The 24,547-nt window shown below is 43.6% G+C and overlaps 1 protein-coding gene across 1 annotated transcript; it reads right to left on the bottom strand.

Annotated features, from left to right (window-relative positions):
- Positions 1 to 10,583: 10,583 nt before the first annotated feature.
- On the bottom strand, positions 10,584 to 24,165 carry PPIC (peptidylprolyl isomerase C). Its single transcript, XM_090276619.1, has 5 exons — positions 23,933 to 24,165; positions 17,045 to 17,158; positions 16,486 to 16,579; positions 14,019 to 14,203; positions 10,584 to 11,163 (listed from the first exon to the last, which is right to left on the bottom strand). The coding sequence occupies exons 1-5, from the start codon at positions 24,047 to 24,049 to the stop codon at positions 11,035 to 11,037; spliced, it is 639 nt and encodes a 212-aa protein (XP_090132745.1). The 5' UTR covers positions 24,050 to 24,165; the 3' UTR covers positions 10,584 to 11,034.
- Between the last annotated feature and the right edge of the window lie 382 nt (positions 24,166 to 24,547).

A 24,547-nucleotide genomic window follows, 5' to 3' on the forward strand; every position in this document is an offset into this window, starting at 1 on the left:
GTAAACCATTTTGTCTTGGTTACTCTGACATTAGCATAGCGACATCAACAGTGCCTCCAGCTTTGATACTCTGTTCATTTAGTTACTTCTATATACTGAGATCCTGCTGGGTGCTACGTGTTTTGGATTAGGGCTTTTTATACTTGATTCCATTATAACTTTACAAAGTTTTATGAACCTTTATTGAAGAAATTGAAGATCAGAGAGATTAATTAAGCACTAATTAATAAATCAGATTGATTAAGCACTAATTTAGGGGCAACGAGGTACTGAACTAAATTCTGCCCACAGATGATCCCATTGAAGCCTCACAACATCTTTATGAGGTAAGTATCCTTATTATTTCACTTTACAGTGAGAAAAATGAAGGCTGACAAAGGCCGCCAGTTAAAAGAAAATGAGGATTTGAACCTTTCATCCACGAAGCTCTGGCTAATGTACTCCCCCAACAGCCTCAGGTTAGACCTATTTGTATTACGTGCGTTTTGAACCACAGATGAGTACTCAAGTTGGAAGGAACTATTTGTGGAAGTTGCTAATATTTCTGCACTACCTTATATATTACAAAGTGCTTTCCCATCTCACGTGATTTAACCAAGCCCTCCCCTCTGAGCTGCAGCCTCCTCCCCGATCTCTCTCGTCCTCCACACCAGAGCCAGAGCCATCTTTTTAAAATGCCCATCAGATCGTGTCACGCCAGTAGCTTCCATTCCCTCTTAAAGTGAAAACACCTGCCATTCTGTCCAAGTGCCTTTGTACTCTTGCTGGTACTCATCAGCAACACTCACCTGTCAGGTCTCAGGATGTGCCAACCTTGGTCTGCCCTCCAGCCCTTCTGGACCTGCTGGTCTCTGCCTGAAGTACCCTTTCCCCCTTTCTTCAGAAGACTGGGTCATTCTCAGACATTAGGGCTTGGGTTAAATGTCACCTCCTTAAAGAGCCCCACCTCAATCACCCCTATCTCCCAACTCCCCCTCCACACCGTTATTCTTAGGGCTAAGATTGGGGGCTATATTCTAGTATAGCCAACCTATTTCCTTCATAGCAGTTATCACCATCTGGAATTCCCCTATTTATTTGTTTACTGTCTTGCTCTCCCAGGGGAGCAGGGGCAGTGTCTCGCTGGTGACACTTGCTCCAGTGCAGGCCTGGGTGGATCTCAGGAACCACCCGTGGGAGTACATGGCTGGCTGGCCGTGTTCCTGGAGCCTAACTCAGCACTGGCTACATGCTTCACAGGAAAGGTTCATAAATGTAGCCTTGAAATCAGGATTTGCTAACAGCATCCCAGATTACCATGATGATTCATTATATCTTGCATGTTCTGAAAACAGTGATTTTCTACAGTTCGCTCATCCACTTGATTCGGAGTACTAATGGAGTAACATACACTTGGAGGATTTCTTAAGTGTCTTTATTTATAAACCAATAATTAATTTGGTGATTACAAACAATGATTTTGTGACATCCCAGGGCTGTGGTTTTTGAAGTTTGGATCCTGGACCAGCAACATCAGCATCACCCAAGAGGTTGATAGAAACACAGAGTCTCGGGCCCTGTCCCAGTTGTAGACTCAGACACTCAGGAGCCTAGAAATCTGTCCATCCCTCCAGGTAATTCTGATGCACAATTAAGTTTGAGAACCACAACCCTAGGACATTTCAAGTTATTTTCACTTTGTACATTATTAGAAGGTTTCAACTTTTTTTAATTAAAAACACCCTCAATGATTCTAGGGGGAACAGGCACAAAGTAAAACAGTGCCAGGACGGCCACTGCAAGAGGCTGATGATCCCTTTAAGACAACAGTCCGACTGTCAGCAGCGCAACAGGGCTGAATGAGGTGCTTTAAATGCAGCAAAAGGTAAGAAAGAAACGCTGAGAGATTGTCTTTTTCTAGACAAAATTTTAGACCTAGTTATTCTGGTAATTGTTCATCACAGACGACAACATAGTGTCTTTGTAAATTATTGGTATCTTTCTAAATTTGAATTTGAGTAACTAGGATCCTTGCTTTCATGGAATTTACAGAATAATATGGTATTGGATAAATAAATACCCCCCAAATTTATAAAGTGTGTTAAGTGCTCTGAAGGAAAAAATAAAGATTGCTTATGTGACGTGCAGGGAAGAACCTCACTTAGATTTGGGCCGAGCAGGAACCCTTCTCGTAGGCAGTGACACTGAGGATGACACCTAAAGGATGTTGGAGGGACTATCCAGGCAAAGAGTGGGGCAAGGGGGAGGGTGTTGCAGAGACATCAGCAGGCTCCAAGCCCTGAGCCAAGGGAAAGCTACAGGCAAGGTCCCCAAGGAAACCCCGTGGCTGTGTAGGGTAATGAGGGGCTGGGGCTGGAACCCCTAGGGCTCTTCTCTGGAGGTGGCGTTCAAGAGTTTGGCTCCTAGCCTACATGCAGTGGGAAACCCTGGCAGGTTTTACACAGGAGGGAACTTAATCTGATTTATTTTTTCAGCTTTATTGATGTATAATTGACAGTGTTATTTTTTACATTCATTTATTTTTCTTTATTAGGCATGACATATTTTTAAAACATGATTTAAAAAAAAATCCTTCAAACAGCTTGCAGGCATCCGCACACTATGCAATTTAGGATAACATATATGATGTATCACACTTGATCTAGTTTATTTTTAAAAGACCATTCTGCTTGTGGAGAATGGACTGGACAGGTGCAAAATCTGAAGAGGAGAAACTGTTAGAAGGCCTACCCATCAACTCCACAGAACAAATAGTACTCTGGTTCTGGGTGGTAGTGGTGGAGAGCATGAGACATGGGTATTTAAGGTATATTGCAGAGCTGCCAGTGAGCTTGCTGCTGGACTTGGATGCAAAATGCAAAAGAAGGGTGGAAGAAGTCAAGGACCGGTTTTTAGCTTGAACAATTAGGCAGATGCTGGAGCCATTCATTGATTGGGGCAGGGAGTAGTAGGTTGGGACCCACTATAGACTAAATGTCTGTGTTCTCCCCTACCCCAAACTTCATATTTGAAACCTAATCCCCGATGTGATGGCTGTTTGGAGGTGGGCCTTTAAGAAGTGATCAGGTCACAACAACAGAGAATGTCCTTGCTCCTTCCACCATGTGAGGACACAGCACAGAGACGGCATCTGTGAGTCAGGAAGAGGGCACCCACCACACCCTGGCACTGCCGGTGGCTTCATCTCAAATCCCAGCTGCCAAAATGATGAGAAAGACATTCTTGTTGTTTAGAAGCCACCTAGTCTATGGTATTTCATTGTAGCAGCTTGAGCTAAGACAGAACTCCTACCCCGGGAGCACTGGCTTGCATTGGCTAGTTATGGCTACAGTGGCCTGAAAGCCAGACTGGCTGCAACACATGGAACCACCAGCAGAAGGAAACCAATCTAGATATTTTCCACTTTGGCAATAGACGTGTGCGGAACTACCTCTAACTTCCTGTCCAGTTTGTGTGAGTCAGAAACATGCTCTATAGTCAGAAGCAAAGCAAAGCACAGAGAGCCAACCAGTGACTTTGACCCCATTCAAAGCACATCTATTACCACCTCACTGAGTTATAAGTGGTAAGTAGCGTAATTATACAATCTTTTTACTCAACCCCAGGAAGGCCACATAAATCACTCCAACAAGTGAGTATTCAAATGCAAGGGTTTCCAAAGCAGCCGCCACGACTTCCACAGTATCTGAGACAAGACAGAGTGGTGTCTCCCCACCTCTCAGGGCTGAACCTCTACTAACAGTCAGCAGCATGCCACACTCCTGACCAAGGCACGACACCGAAACCCAGGACACCATTCACCACAAACGCTGCCACTTGAGGCTCTCTGCCACCTGGGTCTTTCCTTTAACTGCTTGCCACCCAACCTCATTTTGCCAATCGACTTCTATCATGTTGTTCAAATCTTAACTCAGAAAAATAAAGAAGAAAATAGATTTTTAAAAGATAACAAACAGTACGAAAAAGAATAGAAACAGTTGAAAGATGAATGCCAACATTTAACAATCTTTATAGTCCTGAGAAATTTTAAAGTACCTTGGACTATAAATGTAGGCATATTCTTTTTGGTGATTGATACTAAATATAATTATTGAACAGCAATTATGTATGAAACACTGTCTAGACGTAAATTAGAAATAGATCTAATCCTTGCCCTAGAGGAGCTTCCTGTCCAAGCAGCAGGGGGCGACACCCAGGTAGCAGTTTGAACAGGGTGTGAGGAAGTTTCCCTCTAAGGCTTGCTGAGGGAGTGCACATTCTGAGTCCTGAGGATGGCTGGGAGCTGAAGGGGTGGGGCCAAATCAAAATCTGAGGTGTTTATAAGAAAGCTGTACTTCCAGGATGACAGGGTTAAAGCAAACCTTGAGTTTTCTACTCCAGGCTGACCAGCCTTATCCCTCTGCTCATGAGATTCCGTCACAGTGTACGTCCTGGCGACTAGAAGGGGCACAGCAAGTAGACCTGTCTTTAAAATCCAGGTTGGAAGAAAAAAGGTTCAAGTTTTCAAATTGAGATAGCTATCCAAATGAAAGCCCCCTAGGATAGAGGGTGGCCATAGTTTTAATAGCACTTTAAAAGCCTGGTGTGCTTCAGGAAGAAAGTCCGTCACACTCTCTAAAAAAATGAATGTGTGAATGCTTAAATGACTCCTAATAAAACCTCAAAAATAAGCAGCAGAAGGGAACTGGCATGTTGAGTCTTCTCCAAACCCTCCAAATTCTGATGGAATTAGTAATGGGATTAAAACTCCATTTGTGGACTTTGTAATGTATCTTGTTGTGATTCTTAATATTTGTCAGATGGACCTTCCCCCTCCCCCAGGACTCCTATAACTAGTCACTATAATTCTGCATTAATGCCCATTGGTTTTCCCATTGCTCTAGAACATCAGCAACACTAGCAAATCTCTGAGTAGATTGTGTTGTATCACAGCTAAGGCTTCACACTTGTCCAAAATCTTAAATCCACAAGAGATGAATTACATACTGAAGTAAAAGCCATTATGTACAATACTTGACAGTAACAAAATTTTCCATTACAAATATTGTTGTTTTTACTCTCTTAATTTAAAAAAAATAGTGCCTTGAGGGGGCTTTGAATTTCTAAGCCTTCCAGATCAAAGATTTCTTCAACTGTCTGAATTATAGGAATGTGGAAAAACAAAAACAAATTCTTTTCCTGCTATAAAGTCCTTGCCATGTTTTTGTCTTTATGTAACTCAAAACGGCTGAACTAAAAATGAGGTTAGTGAGTTCTGTTCAAAACCTAAGAATTCATCAGCAATGGAGTATACAATAATTTTGAAAACATCATTCTAATTACTCTAACCCAAGAATAAGTTTGACTAAATTCTTATCCAATGATCCAGATAATTGCTAAGTAACATTTAGCATAAAACAACTTATGGCTAAGGATACCAAAATGTCTTCAATTGTTTATTAAAGTGATTTGAGACTAAATTGTAACACTTCAGGAATGGCGGTGGTGGCAGCCAGTGTGCTTTCCCTCAGATTCCACATATGCCCTTAGCTCTGTATGTGTCCTTCTAGCAGCACGATTGGCAAAATAGTGCACTGCTTATTTCAAAAGGTTTTGCAGAAAGCATAGGACTGTTTTTGTAAAACAATCATTTGTAGTCATCATTTTGCTGGTGTTTTTGGTAGAAGGGCTGACCTTCAGGGTACAAGAAATAAACTGCTTTTAGCTGGGGGTGTGGTGTTAGCTTATTGGTCATCCGGTATACCAGACAGCCTGACAATTTACTCGCTATGCACTAATGGTCTTAGAATCTCAGTGCTTTGAAAACCCACCACTTTCTGTTTTGTCCCTAGAGAAATGTCATTATGCTCATATGAATGAAAAGAAAAGAAAAAAAAAACCAATGGCAAAAATAGTATCAAGTACATGTCCTTATGCATGGTGGGTAGTGGTGGCTTATGTAATTGCTACCGTTTGAGATTTAAGACACTTTATATATCTAAGAGGTCACTTGTTTCCAATTACTTTGCATGTTACCTTATAATTTTTAAATGTTTCATATTTGTAATTATTAAAAAGAAATGCACTCTAGAGAAAAATTGGAAGACTGAAAAAAAGTAAAAGATGTAAATATAAGAGATTTTTAAAATCCTAGCATTTGCATTTGCTTTAGGTCAATTTACATTTTGTTGCATTTGCATTATGAGTATGTGCATAATTGAGATCATGCTGCATACAGAATTTCTACTTTAAAAAAAATCTATTTTCTGGTGTTACTCCTAAGTTCTGTAGCATCAGTCTTAATGAATGTATACTATTCTGTTATGGAACGTATGTTTTATAACCATTGTGGGACATTCAAGTTGCTTCCAGTATTTTGCTATCATAAATAATTCTGCAATTCACATCTTTACACATAAAACTTTTTCAATATTGCTGTATTAGACAAAGACTTTAGGTTGCAAATCACAAAAAATAATTCACCCTAGCTTAAGCAAAAAAGGAACTGTATTGGCTTGCACAGCTAATAAACTAGGGGTAGAGATTGACTTGAGGCATTATTGGACTCAATGGTGTCTTCAGGCATCTGTCTCCCTGTCTCCTGGCCCAGCTTCCTTCTGTGCTGATTTTATCTTCAGGCCTGCTCCTTTACATCCTCACAGAAGAAAGCAGACCTTGCGCGCTATTTCCAGCAGAAGTCCCATGACTGAGGCTCACTAGGACGGCTGGGATCAAACATTCCCATGGTGAGGGAATGTTTGGGTTTGCCAACAGGATGCCCATGCTCCCTCTTCCACCTCACTCTTCATCACCCTGGTGCTGCACACCTGGCCTCTGCTGTTCCTTGAACCCACCAGCCTGCCCTTCACCCCGAGCCACAGTTCTTGGTCCCCTATGCTGCACACGCTCCTCCCCTAGTGTCCCCACAGCTTGCTACCCCCTCACTTCCTGCAGTCCACACTCAGAGACTTTCCTCCTCACCTCTCTACTCTCTATCCTCTCTTGCCGCTCTTTTTCTCTTCAGAGACTTATTTACTACCTGATGCTCTGCAATATATTCAAGTGCATACGAGTACATGTGAATTACTTGTCTCTTTCCATGGGAACCATGAGGGCTGACACTGCAACTTTATCCAGAACTCAATAAATATTTACCTAGTGTGTTAATGAATGAATCTGCCAGGCCAGGTCCATACTCATCGGGAGGGCCAGCCTGCACTAAGGACAATAAATGCTTGAGGGAATGGTGTGATTCCCCAAAGAGGCTGGGCGGCCATCCCTAGAACACAGCACTGAATGCAGACTGACCAAAACAATGACACCCATTATAATTTCAGATCATTTTCTACAGCAAATTCCCAGGAGTGGGACTTCAAAGGATATGAATGATTTTAGTATCATGATGTGCACTTCAGCTCCCTTTAAAAATAATCTTTCTCTCCCCGCCCAGTGGCTCAGTTGGTTGTGGCATCATCCTGTACCCGGAAGTTTGGGGGTTTGATTCCCGGTCAGGGCGTATACCTAGGTTGTGGATTCAATACCCAGTCAGGGCATATACCTGGGTTGCAGGTTCAATCCCCAGTTGGGGCACATGTGGGAGGCAACCACTAGATGTTTCTCTCTCACAATAATGTTTCTCTGTGTGTGTGTGTGTGTGTGTGTGTTCCTTCCTCTCTCTCTGAAATCAATGAATATATCCTCAAGTAAGGATTAAAAAATATCTTTCTCAAATGCAGGCCACACCATGCCCCTCTCCAACTTAAAACCAATAGCTCCCCATTGCACTGTGAATAAAAGAACTCTATCCTGGCACCCAAAGCCCAACAAGATCCAGCCTCAGCCTGACTTCTCTGACCTCTGAAGATCCAGCATGCTGGCTTTCTTTTCTGCCACAGAACCCACTCCCTCTCACCTCACTTTCCCTTCCCGCTCTGCCTCGCAGGCCCGCCTGGCAGATATCATCTGACCACTGCCTGTTTCTTCTCGGACCTCATTTCAAATGTCCTTTGAGGCCTTCCATGGCCACTGAACCGAACTCCCCACCTTGCCTCTCCAGCAAGCATGGATGTATTTTACCCACGGCACTCATCGTGCTTTTCATTTACCCTGCTTACACCGTGAGGCCCTTTTCTCACTGTCCGTTCCTGTATCCCTGAACTCAAAACTGGTACCTGGTATATCAAAGGCCTTTCATACATTGTTGTTGGGAAAAAAATTAACGAATTTCTCTCCAAGAGCGCTAAAAGGATTAATACCCCCACCAGCAGTAAGAATACTCACTTCATCTCATCTCTTATTGAAGTGATTATCCTAGGATATAGCTCAATAGATGGAATTTTTTTGGACTCTCACTGCATAGGACCCAGAGGAGAAGCCATGAGGTTATGTCCTAACAAGTAACATTCCCATTCGAACAGAGATCGGGCATAGACTGTTACAGCAGGTATGTTACAACAAGGCCCCAATAGGATTTCAGTTTCTCGTCTAATTTAGGTTAAAAAGGTTCCTTTTCATTGCAACTGGACTCAAGGGAACTTTCTCAAAATGTTGCGCTTAGTAGACTTCCAGGCAAGATGGAGGCCTAGACTGACACGCCAGTCTCCCTCCACAACTAAGAAGGACTACAACTACTGAAAAACTGGAAGTAACCAGAAGTTCCAGAAAATAAACGAAAGTCCAACCTATGAAGTTATAAATAAGTGGTGCTCATCCGGACAGGTAGGAGAGGCGAAGCTGGGGTGGAGAGGTCAAGCTGTGCTGTCCGAGGCAGCAGGAGTGACGGAGGCGGGACAGCGGTAAGCACAGACACCCGTATTTAAGGGGAGGCAAGAAGTGCCTGGGGAGCACCCCCAGCTGCAGACCAGACCCGTCAGCTCAGTGATTCCAACACCAGGGAAGGCAGACCCCCATTGCCTTGGACTGTGAGGCCCGTAGGGGGTGGGGATGGAGGAGGAGGCTCCCGGTGTCTCAGCAAAGAGTGAACAGCAGGAATCCATCTTGGATCCCCGCCCCCATATAAAATGCCACTGCGTGGTGAGAAGGGTCGCATGGTTGTGATGAGTGCACGGGGCTCTGCCCCCTGTAGCATAGGAGGTGTGACAGCCCCGCCCAGGTAGCAAAGGTAAACACAAAATGGTCAGGATGGCACAGATGATGATAGAGATCCGAATCACACGGCTGACAGACAGCAAATATATGATCTATTGGCCCAGCAGATAGGAAATCTTTCTGAGGCACAGTTCAGAGCTTTGGTTATAAAAATGCTTACAGACCTGACAGCAGATCTTAAAACGGGGAAGGAATGAAGGTTAGTCCTGCTGAAATGAACAAAAACACATACGAAACTAGTGGTGAGGGAAAGAAAACCAGGGGTCAAATCAACAAATCGGAACATAGGGAAGGAACAAACAGTCAACCAGTACAGAAGGAGGAAACGAAAAGTAAGGAAAATGAGGAGAGGCTCAGAAACTCATGGGACAGCTATAAGTGGGCCAACATCTGAATTATAGGGTTGCCAGAAGGTGAAGAAGAACTAGAAATTGGAAAATTATGTGAAAAAATAATGAAGCAGAACTTTCCTAACTTGGGGAAGGAAATAGACTTATAGGTCCAGGAAGCACAGAGAGTTCCAAAACAACTGGACCCAGGGAGAACCACACCAAGACACATTATAATCAAAATGTCAAAAATTAAGGATAAATAGAGAATCTTAAAAGCAGCAAGAGAGAAAAAGAGAATTACGTACAAAGGGGTCCCAATAAGACTATCAGCTGATTTCTCAGAAAAAACTCTGCAAACAAGAAGGGACTGGCAAGAAATATTCAAAGTAATGAACAGCAAAAACCTACAAGCACAATTACTCTATTCAGCGAAGCTGTCATTCAGAATAGAAGGGCAGAGAAAGTGCTTCCAGGACAAAGTAAAACTGAAGGAGTTCATCAGATCCAAACCACTGTTACATGAAATGTTAAAGGGACTTGTTTAAGAGAAAGAGGATCAAAACTATGAACATTGAAATGAAAACTGTATCACAACAACCAACAACAGAAGCTAAGGAACCAAAATAAAGGCTAACTAAGTAGGCAACGAGAGTAGGAAAAGAATTATAGGTATGGGGAACATATTGGGGGGAGGTCAGCGGGGAGGGGGTAGGGGGGAAAGGAAGGGAGATGGTACAGGAATTAAGAAGCATAGTAGGAGGGAGTGGAGTAGACAGGAAGATGTTGAGAAGATCTATATGCACAACCAATGGGTATGGACTAAGGGTGGGGGTACAATTGGAGGGATGGGGGTCACTGGGTGTAGGGGAACAAAGGAAAAAGAAACTGGGACAACTGTAACAGCATAATCAATAAAGCATATTTTAAAAAAATGTGTGAACAGTCAGTTCAAGTATTTGGGATGTGGACGGGCATCCTTTCTGTGCATTCCCACCCCAAATTATCCAGCTGCGTTAGGACTTTGATTTCTAGAACTCTCTCTGATCTCTTCATTGTTAACATTAGAGTGCATATATGTTCTACATTAATTTTTAAAAGAATTTTAAATAAAAAAGTCTGCAAAAACAGTTGATCTGTATAAAAAGTATTTAATAGAGAGAACATCAAAGCACCTTTAATCAGGTAAAGGTCCCTATGACATATGTCAGATTAACCAAATCTTCCTTTACCTAAAGAGAATTTCTTTTTAAATACAAAATAATAAACTTCATGTCTCCATCTTTTCCTGAGAAACTTCAGCATCACTTAACTTGGGGATCACAATTAATTCAAGAAATAATGATACTATTCTTCAATAGAAAATAGCTAATATAATAGAAAATAGCTAATTCAATAGAAAATAGCACCACTGAAGGAAGGGGATATGTCTTTTAAGTACAAAGTCCCGAAACAAGTGATTTACGAAAATTCATGCAAAGTAAACTTGGACTGGCTGGAAGTCTCCTGTGATATGAAGTGGAAAATAGAAGAATGTAAAAAGACAATACAAAACAGAAACTTTGAAGAATCAAAACACACCCCTGATGGGTATTTTCCTTTTTTGCTTCCAGTTGCATCACCAGTCGGGGACCTCAACGACAAAGGGCGTCTTCACGTCTATCTTGCCACTGTTGACGATGGTGCAGTCAGTGAGTGGGCGGTCGTGCCCATCAGTTGCCTGGAGCTCTATGGAGTGGACCACTGTCTGGTGAGAGAAAAGCAGACCCATGGTTCTCTTCTGACAGCAAGTATGACAACGAAAAAGGAGATCAACACCACATCTAAAAGCCCAAATGGGAAGTAAGTTGTGTTTTTGTTTGTTTGTTTCTTGTGTTTTTTGATGAGTACAAAACCATGCAAGCTAATCATGAGAAACTTAGAATATTCAGGAAATGTATATATTGTGGCATAAAATTTACTCACTGCCTTGTTAAAGAAAATAGTTATGTATTTCCTCACTTCTTTTTATTAGCAGTTTATCTGAAAAAAAAAATAGGTATTTTTGTAAATACCTACCTCTAATAAAATAAATTTCTACTTACTTGTTACAACCCAATGTAACAGTTATCACGGAGTTTGAGTCCATTTCAATTCCACCTGTAATAGGTCTAGGCACCATAAAAGGAGCCAGGAAGCAGATTTAGAGGTGGAGCTAGTTCTGGGTTTGCCCTTTCTACAACTGACCCAAGCCATTCATCTACAGGGTGGGTCTAACACTAATGTAACCCCAACCCCACTGTGGTGCACAGGCCCCTTTCTCTGCCGGGGAGAATTTCACAGGCCCACATACCACTTTATGTCACACTGAAGCATGGAGGACTGGCCAAAGACTGAGAGGTTAGGTTAGCTTCTGGTGTTTCCCAAACAGGGTTGAGACTAAAGTAGCAACAGAGTATCTGATTGGAGATGGTGTCAAATATTCCAACCACTGGCTGACTGACTGAGATCAATTTAAGTTAAGATAAAAGGCCAGCGTTCTGATAACATATATTTCTAAGTAGACTGTGTCTGTGTGCACATGTGTACCTAAAGCAGTGACTACACATCTGAATTACCTGAGGCACTTTTTTTAAAATGCTTATTTAATGGTTAAAATGGAAATCCCTTTGTTATATATATTTTTGCCACAATTTAAAATGCTTATCTGTGGGCCCACCTCTGGAGGTTCTGCTTCAGTCAGTCTGAGGTGAGGTCCAGAGATCATCTGGTCGCTTTGTTAACACAACCCAGATGTTCTCTGGAGAATTAAGGGATGGAATTCAGGAGATTCTCTAAATTTCTTGAGCCTGTATGAAACATACACACACTTTTTTTTCTGTAAAGAAAGCCTATAGTTTTCTTTAGTTTCTCAAAGTTTATAACCCATACAATGTCAAGGACAGTTCCTCTAAGGCCAGGTAGCAGGTCTCCCAGGATGCATACCAGTGGATGGAAGGAAATTGTTGCTGCAATTCGAGCAATAAGACATAAGTCTAGAGAACTAAAAGAAAAACCACAAGAGAATAACACCCAAAACCTGTAGTCTTTAGTTTTCTTATGGCTTAGTACAATGTTGCATTAAAAAAATACTCATTGAATGGATGAATGAATTAGTTTACATTTAAACTATTTAGAACCTGGTTAGACAGACCCCAGTGGTCGAAGGCCCAGACTGGTTGAACACATGCACGCCCATCTTTAGCTCATTTCAAAAGCAAAGTTCAATAAGATGCTTGAGGAGGGCTGGCATTTGTTTTCATTTCAGAATAGTTTGGTTTTTTGTTTTTTGTGTTTGTTTGTTTGTTTTTTTTGGAGGACAATTATAGCTCATGAGAATACAGGCATGTCCTTTATTGTGATGGGATGTGAAGTGATATATGAAGTGATATGTATTTGCCCGATTTCCCGCTCATCCCACTTGCTAGTGAGAATTCTATCTTTGATGGGTCAGCCTGGACATTTCCTTGCCTTGTAAGGGAGATTCTGAGTTGGCCAGCTCATTTCCTGGCCTTCTGTTGGGTAGAATCAGAATAAGCAGGTGCAACTGGTGGGAGAATTGCAATGAGTGAGTTTGGTTTATTTACGTTCGGATGAGGGAGGCAGAACAACTCACATGAAAACAACAAAATGAAATATGAAATAAGACGAGGATGGTCCAGGGTTGGGTTGGGCAGACCTCACAATCCATTGCCAGTTCGGGAATTGAGAGAACTAAGAAGGGGAAATATTGAAAGTGGAAAAGTATGGGGATTTTAAGAAGTGTTTCTATGGATTATAAATTGGACACCTTTGGGTTTTTTTTGAGACGAGCAGCATAAGTTTAAATTCTCTTTAGTAATTTTGGTTGCTATACTGTGTCTTTAAAGGTGACTTGTGTCTAGACTGAATTGCATGGGGCGCTAGGTTTTTTATCTTTACTTTTAATTGTGGTAAGGAACACATAATATTTACCATCTTATCCATTTCTAAAAGTATAGCTTGGCGGTGTTAAATATATTCACACTGTAGTGCAACTAATCTCCAGGACTTTTCTCTTGCAAAACTGAAAGTTTATACCCATTGAACACTAACTCCCCATTTCCTCCTCCTCAGACCCCTGGCAACCACTATTCTACTTTATATTTCTATATGTTTGACTTCTTTAGATACCTCATATAAGTGGAATCATACAGTGTTTTTATGACTGCCTTATTTCATTTAACATAACATTCTCAAGTTTCATCCACTTTGCAGCCTATGACAGGATTTCCTTCCTTTTTACGACTGAACAATATTCCATTGTATGCACACACAGGGCCCTGGTTTTATTTGGTTACATTAAAAAGAGTTTCCATTTATAACAAGTAGTAAGAGAGATTAACTTAAGTACTCAATTTCTCCATGTCAAGTCCTCAGCTTCTGCCCCAATACTCCTGACAATTAAAATGTTATATCACTTATAATTTATTCACCTTGGAAGAGGCCAGTCAGCATATAATGATGGATCTCTACAAAGCACATCTTAATATCAAAATAAATCATTGAAAGTACTCTCATTATAAATATAAAGCTTTGTATGAGAAAAATAATATATCAAGTTACCATTCCATCAATGACTTTTCCAAATACCACATGTTTGCCGTCCAACCAGGTGGGCTTGGTCAAGGTGATAAAGAACTGAGAGCCATTGGTGTCAGGCCCAGCATTGGCCATGCTGACCCAGCCAATGCCATAATGCTTCAGTTTGAAGTTCTCATCTGGAAATGTCTCACCATAAATGCTTATACCTGGTGAGACAGAACAAGAAAGGAGAGAATCAGCAGATGTTATATGAAAGTAAAGTCTTCAAAGGGAAACATAAGGTTTTAGTAGAATTGGTAAATAGAACCTGATAAGAGTGGGGGATGGGGGAAAGATGGTAAAACAAGGGAGAAGTGAAGGAGAGCATAAAATTAACTCCTTAAGGAAGCAGGACACCAGGGACTGAAACAAACACACACAAACAAAAGCCTTAAATTTTACACAGGATGGCAGGATACTCTCTGGCCTCGAACCAAGGGCCAACCTTTGACCACGTAGGCCAGTGATTTCACTATGAAATGAGAAATAACTGAAGGGAAGAACATCATTGAAAAGCCAGGTTAAAAAATAGATGAGCCATCCTTGTGGCTCAATCTCTGTCCTGAGGTTCAGGCCACCTGTCCTGGGTCACTCCTACCTCAGCATCCTACCAGGCAACACTAAGCACTTAATATACACCCATAGCTAATTCTCAAAACAACCCTATAAAACAGGTATTCTCAGCCCAGTTTGCAATGAGAAACAGAGGTTAGGAAACTTAAAAACAGCATCAGCACTAAGAGCAATAGCAGCCAGCCTGGAAGTCATTAGGCACGATGACATCAGGGCTCGTCAAAATACAGAGGATGATGGCAATTTGGGACACGCAGTGATTCAACCTTGAGCAGAAGAACCGAAAGCAGGCATGTGGGCTGGAGTGCTAGCAAAGCAGCAGGTAGAGCAGAACACACTTTCCCCATGAAACAACAGTATTGTATAGGCCATGAGAAGTATATGCTCCATCCCCAAAACCTGGAGTACCTGCCGTGCTCACCTCCTCCCCTTCTGCAGGGCTCCTTATCCATCCACCGCCAACGTTAAGTCCTGGCTCAGTTAGAAGGACCAGAAGTACATATCAAAGGCAAGCAATGTATAGCTGGTCAGTCAGTGACATATGAGGTGATCTGGCAGGAAAGCTCTGCCCACAGAGGGATCTAAGCTAAATTAAGTGATCTGCAGGTCCTATCTCCAAACCTCAGAGAATTTTAACTCAAGACATGTGTGCACACACTTGTGCACATGCACACACACACACGCTAGGCAGGGAAGGCAGAGAGAGAGAGAGATAGAAAAGGAGACACAGTAAAGCCCATTCACCATTCCTCCTGGGCTCAAGGGCAGGACAGGGGATGTCAGTCCCGAGGGGACCAGTCCTCAAGCTGCAGGCTTTTCCAGTGAGACCCAGTTCCGCAGCAGCTGGGGTTGCTTCCCTGCGCATCCTCCCCAACACCATTCATGCAAGTGACCTGCTCCATGCGGCAACCCCACACCTTGCAGCATTTCTGCAAGGACTAAAAGCAATCTTCCTGAAGTGCCTGGCAAATCCAAGCTTTTTTAAGTAGTCATTTTGTTATAAATAGACCACTGCAATAAACATAATATTAGCAATAGTGCTGGAAAATGACCTAGGTTTCTTTAAAGAGTTAGCAGTTTAATATCCACCAAAACTGGTATTTTCTAAATTAAAAATCTTAAACCTAAAATTAAATTCTGTGTAGTTATATACATCACGTATGTTTAGGAAAACAACTCACTGCATTTGAGGGAAAATAGTCCAGGGAGCTGGGTAGCTGGAAATCTCAATAAGAAACAATAAACTCAGGGAGAATTGAAACTCTATAAATTTAATTATTTGTACTTTATAGAACTCTAACTTTGTGTAGAAAAATTAATGTATATTTTAATTTTGACAACTCATCTTTTAATTTTTTATTATTTAAAAAGCTGACAATAAAATGAAAGAATTTTGAAAGAAGGGGGTACATTCATCTGTAATCCTGCCACCTAAATACCAGTCTCATCATTCTGAATCATGTCCACAGTCCTCCTCCGCCAGCATCCAATTTGGAGCTAGCTGCCATCCCCAGGAACACAGTGTTGCATTCTGCCATTCATTCCTGTGACAGACATCTCTCTGTACTGCCACATACTAGTAGTCTAGCATTTTAATAACTGCAGTGTAGTCAACTAAATGAATGTATTTCCACGATGCAAAGATAATGAACCCCAAAGTAATACTGTTTAAAATTAGGAAGCCTCACTCATTCATATCTACCAAGATTTGCTCCACGCCCCTCCCCCAAACTCTATCCTTCCTAAAGAATTAGTTTGGTGGTCTTTATGACTTTGTTCCTTAAATCTGGAACTCAATATACTGGGTGAACATACTGGCTTAATTTTAGGTTCGGTCGGTTACACAGGGAAGGAAAAGTGCGAAAGGCAACGTTACCGCCAGTGCCGTCTCCATGGGTGAAGTCTCCTCCTTGAATCATGAAATCTTTGATGACGCGATGAAATTTGCTTCCTTTATATCCATATCCTTTCTAAAGAGATTATGTCAATTGAATATACCAGTAGATATAACCCACACTGAAAGATAAACCCCAATGTTTATCTGGAAATGACAAAATGAGAAAATTGTACAAAATACCTACAGAACTTGATTAGGTCCCTGCAATGATTTACTGTTAGAAATTTATCATTAACAGACCAAATCAATAAATAAGTAAACAAACAAACCGTGGCAGTAAAGTGTTAATGTGAATAAGTAAAAAGAGAACAATCTGCATTTTCATTTGATGGTTGTTTCTCCTCAGTTTCCAGAAGCCTAAGGACACTGAGTGCCTGAAGGATACAAATTTTATACAAAAAGGAAGTAAAATATTATAAGATGTCTTAGGTTCATCTGACCTACTAATTTAACACTTTTTCCCCCAGAAGACATCTTTATCTTGGCTTAAAGAAGGAAGACCCAATTTGTTCACAAAGGAAATAAAGCTGAGACATACCTCTCCTGTTGCCAAGGTGACAAAGTTTTCTACAGTCTTGGGCACAACTTTCCCAAAGAGGCCAATCACAATTCTGCCAACATCTTTGTCTCCAATCCTCACATCAAAGAAAACCTGCATGTGGTAGAAAGAGCAGAGGGTTACACAGAAAAGCCACATATGCAAGGTAAGTGAAAGTTAAAATCTGTGAACTGACCCACATACAAAAGCCCTGCCCACCAGTATTTTACAAAGGCATCATGAAGGAGGAGCATGATACAAGTTAAAGGAACTCTAATTCCATTTTTGTGGGTGTATTTCATTCACAAACATTCATTCAACAAACATTTACTGAGCACCACCTATGGGCCAGACACTGTGATAGGTACTGGGTTTAAAGTTTGCCTTAATACTGTCAGAGTCAGCCAATCAAGTCTTCAAGAATTCTATGTGTCCACACGCCCCAGATAGGCATTGCTGCAAGTGCCCGTCTTCCAGTTTGTGAATGAAGGTTGGAGCGGAAACTGCTTCTTCTGAAAGGTAATGCGCTCTAATCTTGGCAGAAGAAAAAAACTACTGGAGAGGAGATAAACAGGCCAGTCATCCAGATTTACATTTTTGTAATTTCAAAGAGCACCAAGTTCCCAATGAGTTCCCAATAGACTGTCAAGGGAATGGCAAAAGACTATCAAAATGCACAGCAGTCCCCCAAAAGGCCTGCCACTCACTTCCAAGCACAGTAAGGCACCAGGTCCCCAGACTTGCCCAAAGTACATCAAACCTACGTTCAGGTCCTGGCAAAACCATCTGCCCTATAAACTCAGACACTGAATTCAGCCATCATGTTACACAAGTTGAATGTGTTTTTTTTGTATCACATTTTAGAACAGATGGAAAAAAACACATATCCAGAAGTGAATATGAGTCACTTTTCTGCAGATAAACTTTAAAAGTTCTCTTGGACTTTTTTTTAACTTTTCATGTGAAATGAGATTATATACATTGTGCCTCACAAATCACTCCAAAGATGATTCTGTGACAGAATGCTTGAAAATGCCATGAAGCCAAAGGGTATTCTATCAGTGAGTTTAGATTATATGAACCAATTTAATGTTTGAATAGGTAAAAGAAGACATTCAAGAGATGGCTTTAAAAATATAAGAAGTGTTGTCAAAGAAAAAAGACGTCTTACAGTTTAGAAAAATCACAAAGTAAAGACTGTCAACCTTCAGTTCAAGACAAGAGCTTCTGCCAATACATCAGTACGTCTGTCATGGGATGATGTGATATTTAGTGTTCCATGTGGCATCTTACAAGTTTTACATGCCAAAGCGGCAAAAACCGTATTACTGTTTATAAAATAGAACCATACAGGTGCATGAAAGGCCTTGAAATGAGGACAAGTCACAGAGGAAAGCAATGCAATGTGGCTGCGTTAACACAACTGTGAGCCTGGTCCCACAGAGCTGGTGTCAAAGAGAAGTCACTTCTCCAAAGGGATTTCCAAGCCAAGGAGTAAATTCTATAACAGGCAATACTGAAGCAGCACCAGGAAAAGAATCAGGGACAAAATTTTACAGAAACACCATGTAAGGTACAGTAGTCCCTCTCTATATCGCAGTTCACTTATCGCGCCCTCACTGTATTGCGGGATTTTTAAAAATAATATGTTTAATTATTTATTGTGGACTTTTGGCTATATCGCAGGATTTTGTGGTACTGTATACATATGTTGTTAAAGTTACGTCAGTTTAAGAGTGTAGAATATGTTTAAGAACATAAGTAGTGTTTATAAAAGTATGGAAAAGGTTAATAACGGAGTGGGAATGGTTTATAAGTGTGGGAATGGTTTATAAGTGTGTGGGAAGGGTTCATAAAGCCTTTAAATATATATAAATACTAAAATAAATGTAAGGTTCCTACTTCGCAGATTTTCACCTATCGTGGGGGGTCTAGAATGTAATACCCGTGATAAATGAGGGGATACTGTACTAGAAAAGCCTGCCAGACTTCTAAAATAAAGAAGAGCAAAATAAAACCCACGAATGCTCAGAAAGCAAAGAGAATAAAATCTGGGAAGCATGAGAAGATGAAGAGATGTACCTGTCACCTAGCATAAGTCAATAAAATCTTATTTTCTTACACACAGCCTAGCACACATATTGATAAGATCCTCCCCTACTCCTCCCCCAAACTGCAGTATCCTTTAACTTCATGAGTGATGGATATAGCAAGAAAATACAGCAGAGTTTTCCCAACTCTAATGGAAATGGTAAAATCTTATTTAGTCAACAAGTATTTATCAAAGATCATTGTAAAAGGCAATGTGAAATTAAAAGCTACACAAGAGAGTTCCTGTCCCCTACGGTACCTTAAATCAAAGAGATGGGATCAGTAAAGGAATAACCACAGGACAAGGCAGCAGTGATGAGCGCCCAGGAACACTGGATCCCTGGGCTGGAGGAATAATAAGGGCCGTAGGGAGGCATCCCAGAGAAGGTGCAGATGGAAGGGCGCAGCCTCCAGGGACAAGAATGGGCCCAAGCCCCACCTGGCAGAGCTCCTTCTGGAACCAAAGCACCAAGGCAGGGGATGTGGTCTGTGTGCAGAGAAGTAGCATGGCCCTTCTGACCACACCAGGGGGAAGGGAGGCCCTCAGCAGTCCCAGAAAGTAGAAGAAGGGTTTGGGGAGGCAACAGAGAGAAGGTAAAGAAAAGGACCCAAAGGCAACTTCAGGACTATTACTCAAGTGTGTGTGTGTGTTGGGGGGGTGGTCTTGGGGCTCTTAGACCAGTTCAAGAATGAGGCATTGTAGCCTGCACTGGGGCGGCTGGTGGCTGAGAGACTGTGAGGACAGAGTAGTCAGGAGAGGCACTGAAATCCCAGGGGAGATAATGCAGGAGGCGAAGAAGGAAGGAAACAAACATAATCAAGCCAGTGGTGTCTCAACATGCTTTACCTGCATATCTTATGTAATTAGTCCTCACCACATCCGCGGGGAGAGGCAGGTACTATTCTCAATGGTTTGCAAAGGAGAAAAGTGAGGATTAGGGAAGTTAAGTGATTTACCAAGATTTCCCAACCAGGTGCGTGAAAGTCAAAATTTCAGTCTGAGGATGCGTCCAATTAGACTCCAATTCATCCTTAATAAGGCTCTCTCAATCTAGACAGGGAATCCCTGAGGGGTAGAAAAGATGTCTTTGGATCCCCAGTGTCCAGCACACTGTCAGCTCAGTACAGGCTCAAAACATGCTCAACGGCTCAATGCCAGGAGACACTAAGTGAGAACCAGGACACACACACACCCAGCCAGGGTGAGGGTCAGCCCAAGGCAGCTGCCAGGCAAGCTCTCGTACTTGACGCCTTCTTGCCCAGAGATCATCTCTTTTCTTAAACAAATTTTTTAAAGATTTTATTTACTTTTAGAAAGAGGGAAAGGGAGGGGGAAAGAGAGGGAGAGAAACATCAATGTGTGGTTGCCTCTTCCGCACCCCCAACTAGGGACCTGTTCTGCAACCCAGGCATGTGCCCTGACTGGGAATCCAACTGGTGACCCTTTGGTTCGCAGGCTACCGCTCAATTCACTGAGCCACACCAGCCAGGGTGCCTTGAGATCATCTTTGACTTTGCTCTGTGCCTTTGGGAACAGGCCCTGTTCTTGACAAAGGATGATGGTAGCAGGGTGTACAGCCCCTATCCTCATGAAGCATACAGTTACACGGAAGAGAAAACACATATACCAGCAGCTGTCATCTGGGAAATCGGGTTTTATGAGACAGGTACAGATGCAATAAGGTTAGATAGAGGTGATGATTATCTGTGGGGATCAGGGGAGGCATCCTGGACAAGCTGGTGCTTGGATCCCATGTTGCACTTCAGGAGTGGGCACCTCAGCTACCTCTCCCCCCCCCCCCCAGAAGAAGCTGCCCTTGAAAGTGATATGGAAGTCATGGGGGCCCTGGAGGTGGGAGAGGTAAGAGAAGAGTGAAGAGGCACTCACACAGCCTGACCCCACTCCCTGCTTCCATTTCCAAAGTAAAATAAGCTGTGATGTCCAGGAAACCCAGCTCCACCACTGACTGGCTCTGAGCTCTTTTCCTCATCTGTAAAAATGATTCCTTTCAGGTCTGCCCTGCTACGGAGGGATCAATAACACAAAAAACAGCAGTAACCGACCTCTTAAATTGGGAGCTTCAATCAGAACTAAGCTCTTCACCTGCTTTATTCCATCTAATATGCAAAACTTGAGCAAGTAGTTATTATTTGCATCTTCATTTACAAAGGAGGAACCAGAGCCTCAGGCATCAACTTGCCCAAGATCACCCAGCCTTAGGTTCATGGCCACTCCCTGCTGTAGAAGTGCCAGCAGCTGTGACAAGAGTACCACTGGAAAGGTGGCAGCATTATTTTCTACACGGTAAGTGCCTGACTACCCAGAACCCATGGCTCTACTGGAAAACTCAGAGCTGCAAGTGCCAGTTCAGTAGATTTTGAGACCAAGGAGCACGAAGGCCCGTCCTGAGCCTCTTTGGCTGGGCAGGAAGCTGAAGCAGTGGCCTGGGAGTCATGGACAAGATGAGGGCAGGGGCACAGCAACTCACACCTCATTTGCAGATTCCTATTTTTAAGAAATCATAGGAAAAGGAAAAAACTGCTAGAGAGAAGAAAACACTAGAGCAGTAGCCAATGAATCTACTTTTCTGCACTCAGAGAAGTAATTTTTAACGTCTCCACTTTCCAATAGATTTTGATGTTTAAAAAAGTTCACTGAACAAAATAATTAATTCTACAGTCGAATCTGTAGAAGACTTGCCTACATACATAATCCTAGAGTAGAACACCTGGAAACTTCCTCAATGACAGCACCTTAAACTAGGGGCTAAGATGCTCCAGCTCTTCCCCTCCTATAGCCACAAGCTTCTTCCTCTCCTGGTTCCTTCTTCTAGAGGTTTCCAACCCAGGCTGCACACCCCAGAGATGATTGACTTGCTCTGGGGTGGGTCTCTGCATTGGTAGCTTTAACACTTCCCAGGTGATTGTTCCCAAATGTAGCAGGTGACATCATCACACTCAGAAATTCTCCATTGTTTATCTGAAATTCACATCTAACTGGGCTTCCAGTACTTTATCTAGCAATCCTAATCCCTTTACCCTACTCCCTTTCTACACTGTCAGCAAGTCTTGTTATACCTCCAAAATCTATTTCAAGTGTCTCCCTTGCTCCCCATTTCCACAATTACCACTCTAATCCAAGCCGCCACCATTCTGGATGTAGAGCCCAGAATGACCTCGCAGTTCACTCTCCACTGAGCAACCACATTAATTGTGTACAAGTATGTGTGAGATGCTGTCAAACCCGTGCTTAAAACCCTTCAGCATCTCTAACTGCACTTAGCATAAGACCTCAAGTTATCAGTAATTGCCTCAAAACCCACACTCCTAACTGTGACCTCTGCAGCCCTGCATGATCTTGCCACTGCTCAGCCCCTGACCTCATCTCACGCCACTCCCCTCTCATCTCGGTGGTGAAACTACACAGTCTGGCACGAAGGTCCTCTTAACAGGGGAGGATGGCTTGGAGGCCTTTGCACATGCACTAAGCTTGCCTCCCTAAGTTTTTGCCAGGTTGGTTTTTCTTATCCTTCAAGATATTTTTAAATGCCATCCAATCTATATTAGGGTTTATTTCCTTGATCATTTCATAATTTCGTGAACTTGATGTTTATGGCTGTATTCCAAGAGACTCAAATATATTTGCACACTAAAAGAAGCCCCCCTTCCCCCTCTTTCATCTCTGTGTCCTGCACAAGCCATTTTCCCAAACTAGGTAAGCTCAAAAGGTCAAGGCGCTGGGAGTAGAATCAATGCTCCAAACAATCCGGCTAAGTTTATCTCCCACGGCCTTTTGGTTCCCTCCCGCTATGTCGGTTTTTGAGCTTAATTTCCCCCTCCCAACCCTTTTGGCCTCCCCCCATCTGAGGTGGGGTCTGTGGTCGACTGAAGCACTTCGTTAGTTCCACAGTACCGTTTCCACTGTGGAACACCGGGCTGGTTGTTAACACTTGCAGCTGCCCCTCCTTCCAGATTCCAAGACACTACTGCCAGTTTTTCTAGCAGTGGTAATTAACAACCAAATCATCCTCTCCCTCGGTCTCTCCCTGCACCCTGCCATTATCTTCTAACTTAGGGTAAATATGATGGAAAAAGAACTGAAGCTGTAAGGGCAGCCCATGGCAGATTTTATTTCCCTCTAATTGAGACAAAAAGGCTGGCCACAGTCACACAGGTGTCGCCCGTGCCTGCCGCCAGCGCCATCCCAAGCCCGGGCTCTGCCTCCTTAGTCGCTGAAGTCCAAACGCGAACCTCTCCTTCCCCGGGGAGGGCAGACTCTCCTTGCGCACGGCCTGTAACGCCTGCGGGGACGCCACCGCGGCAGGAGCTGGACCTGGGCTCTTCCACGCTGGGTGACATCCCAGCTGCAAGCTCTGGGCTCCGAGCGTGTCTCCTCGCATCTCTGTCCCTCCCACAGTCTTCCTGCTTCTGTTCTAAAGGACACGCCACGCTGAAGGAAGTACCCGGGCTGTCTCCTTCCTGGAGAAAGGGCCCACCGGTTCCGGAAGCCTCTCCTAACCTCTGGGCTGGTCACCTCGGACTACAGACTCGGGAGATTAAGTTCAAACAGTCGGCGGTGACGGCGGAGATGGGCTGGGACTCGGGCCAGCGCCCCCGTAGTCATCCCGGGGAGCGCCCCCTGGCTCCGGGGGCGCAGGCAATCCCCTCTCACGCGCCCCGCCGCTGCCTCCCACCCTCTGCCCCCTCCTCGCTCCCCGACACAAAGGTCCCGGTCCCCAAAGCTCCCCCGTCCCTCTGTCTGGAGGGAGAGGAAGTTGCAGCCTGCCGCTCAGTCACCTTGGCCGTCACCGAGGGGCCTCGCTTGCGGAAGCTCGAAGACCCCGCAGAAAGCTCGAGCACGCCAAGCCCCAAGCAAAGCACCAGAGGTAGCAGCAGCCAGGAACCTGAACCCATGGTGAACCGCGGCAGCAGCGGTAGCGGGGCAGCGGCTCCAGTGCCTCTGCGGGTTCCCGGACCGGTGGCGGGGCTCCCAGCCAGCTGCGCCTGCGCGCTCCCGGTTGGGGGGTTGGGGCGGTCCAGCAGGGCCGGAACCCGGGGCGCGCTCCTCCCAAGTTTGGCCCAGCGGAGAACTGGGGACCCGCAGAGGCTCGCTGAGCAGAGTGCAGCCCGGTCCGCACCCGCGGTGGGAGCCCGCTGGGCCAGGAGCGACCCCGGGCTGTTTGGGCGCGGCGCCCCGGAGAGGCAGGCTTGGCCAGAGCCCAGGCGCTGCGGGGTTCGCTCAGGCATCTCCAGGAACGTACCGCGTAGGCGCGTATTAAACCCAACGGGAAGTCGAGGGCTCTCCTGGCTTGCGGTTTGTGGCAATTTGCGCACCGTTTGCGGGGTGAGGGGCGGGTAGGCGCGACTCTGCAGACGCGTTCCTGACAGTGACCTCAGATGCCTTCGGAGTAT

This window comes from Furipterus horrens, unplaced genomic scaffold, assembly GCF_987537825.1.
Source record: "Furipterus horrens unplaced genomic scaffold, mFurHor1.1.pri manual_scaffold_5, whole genome shotgun sequence".
Lineage (NCBI taxonomy): Eukaryota > Metazoa > Chordata > Mammalia > Chiroptera > Furipteridae > Furipterus > Furipterus horrens.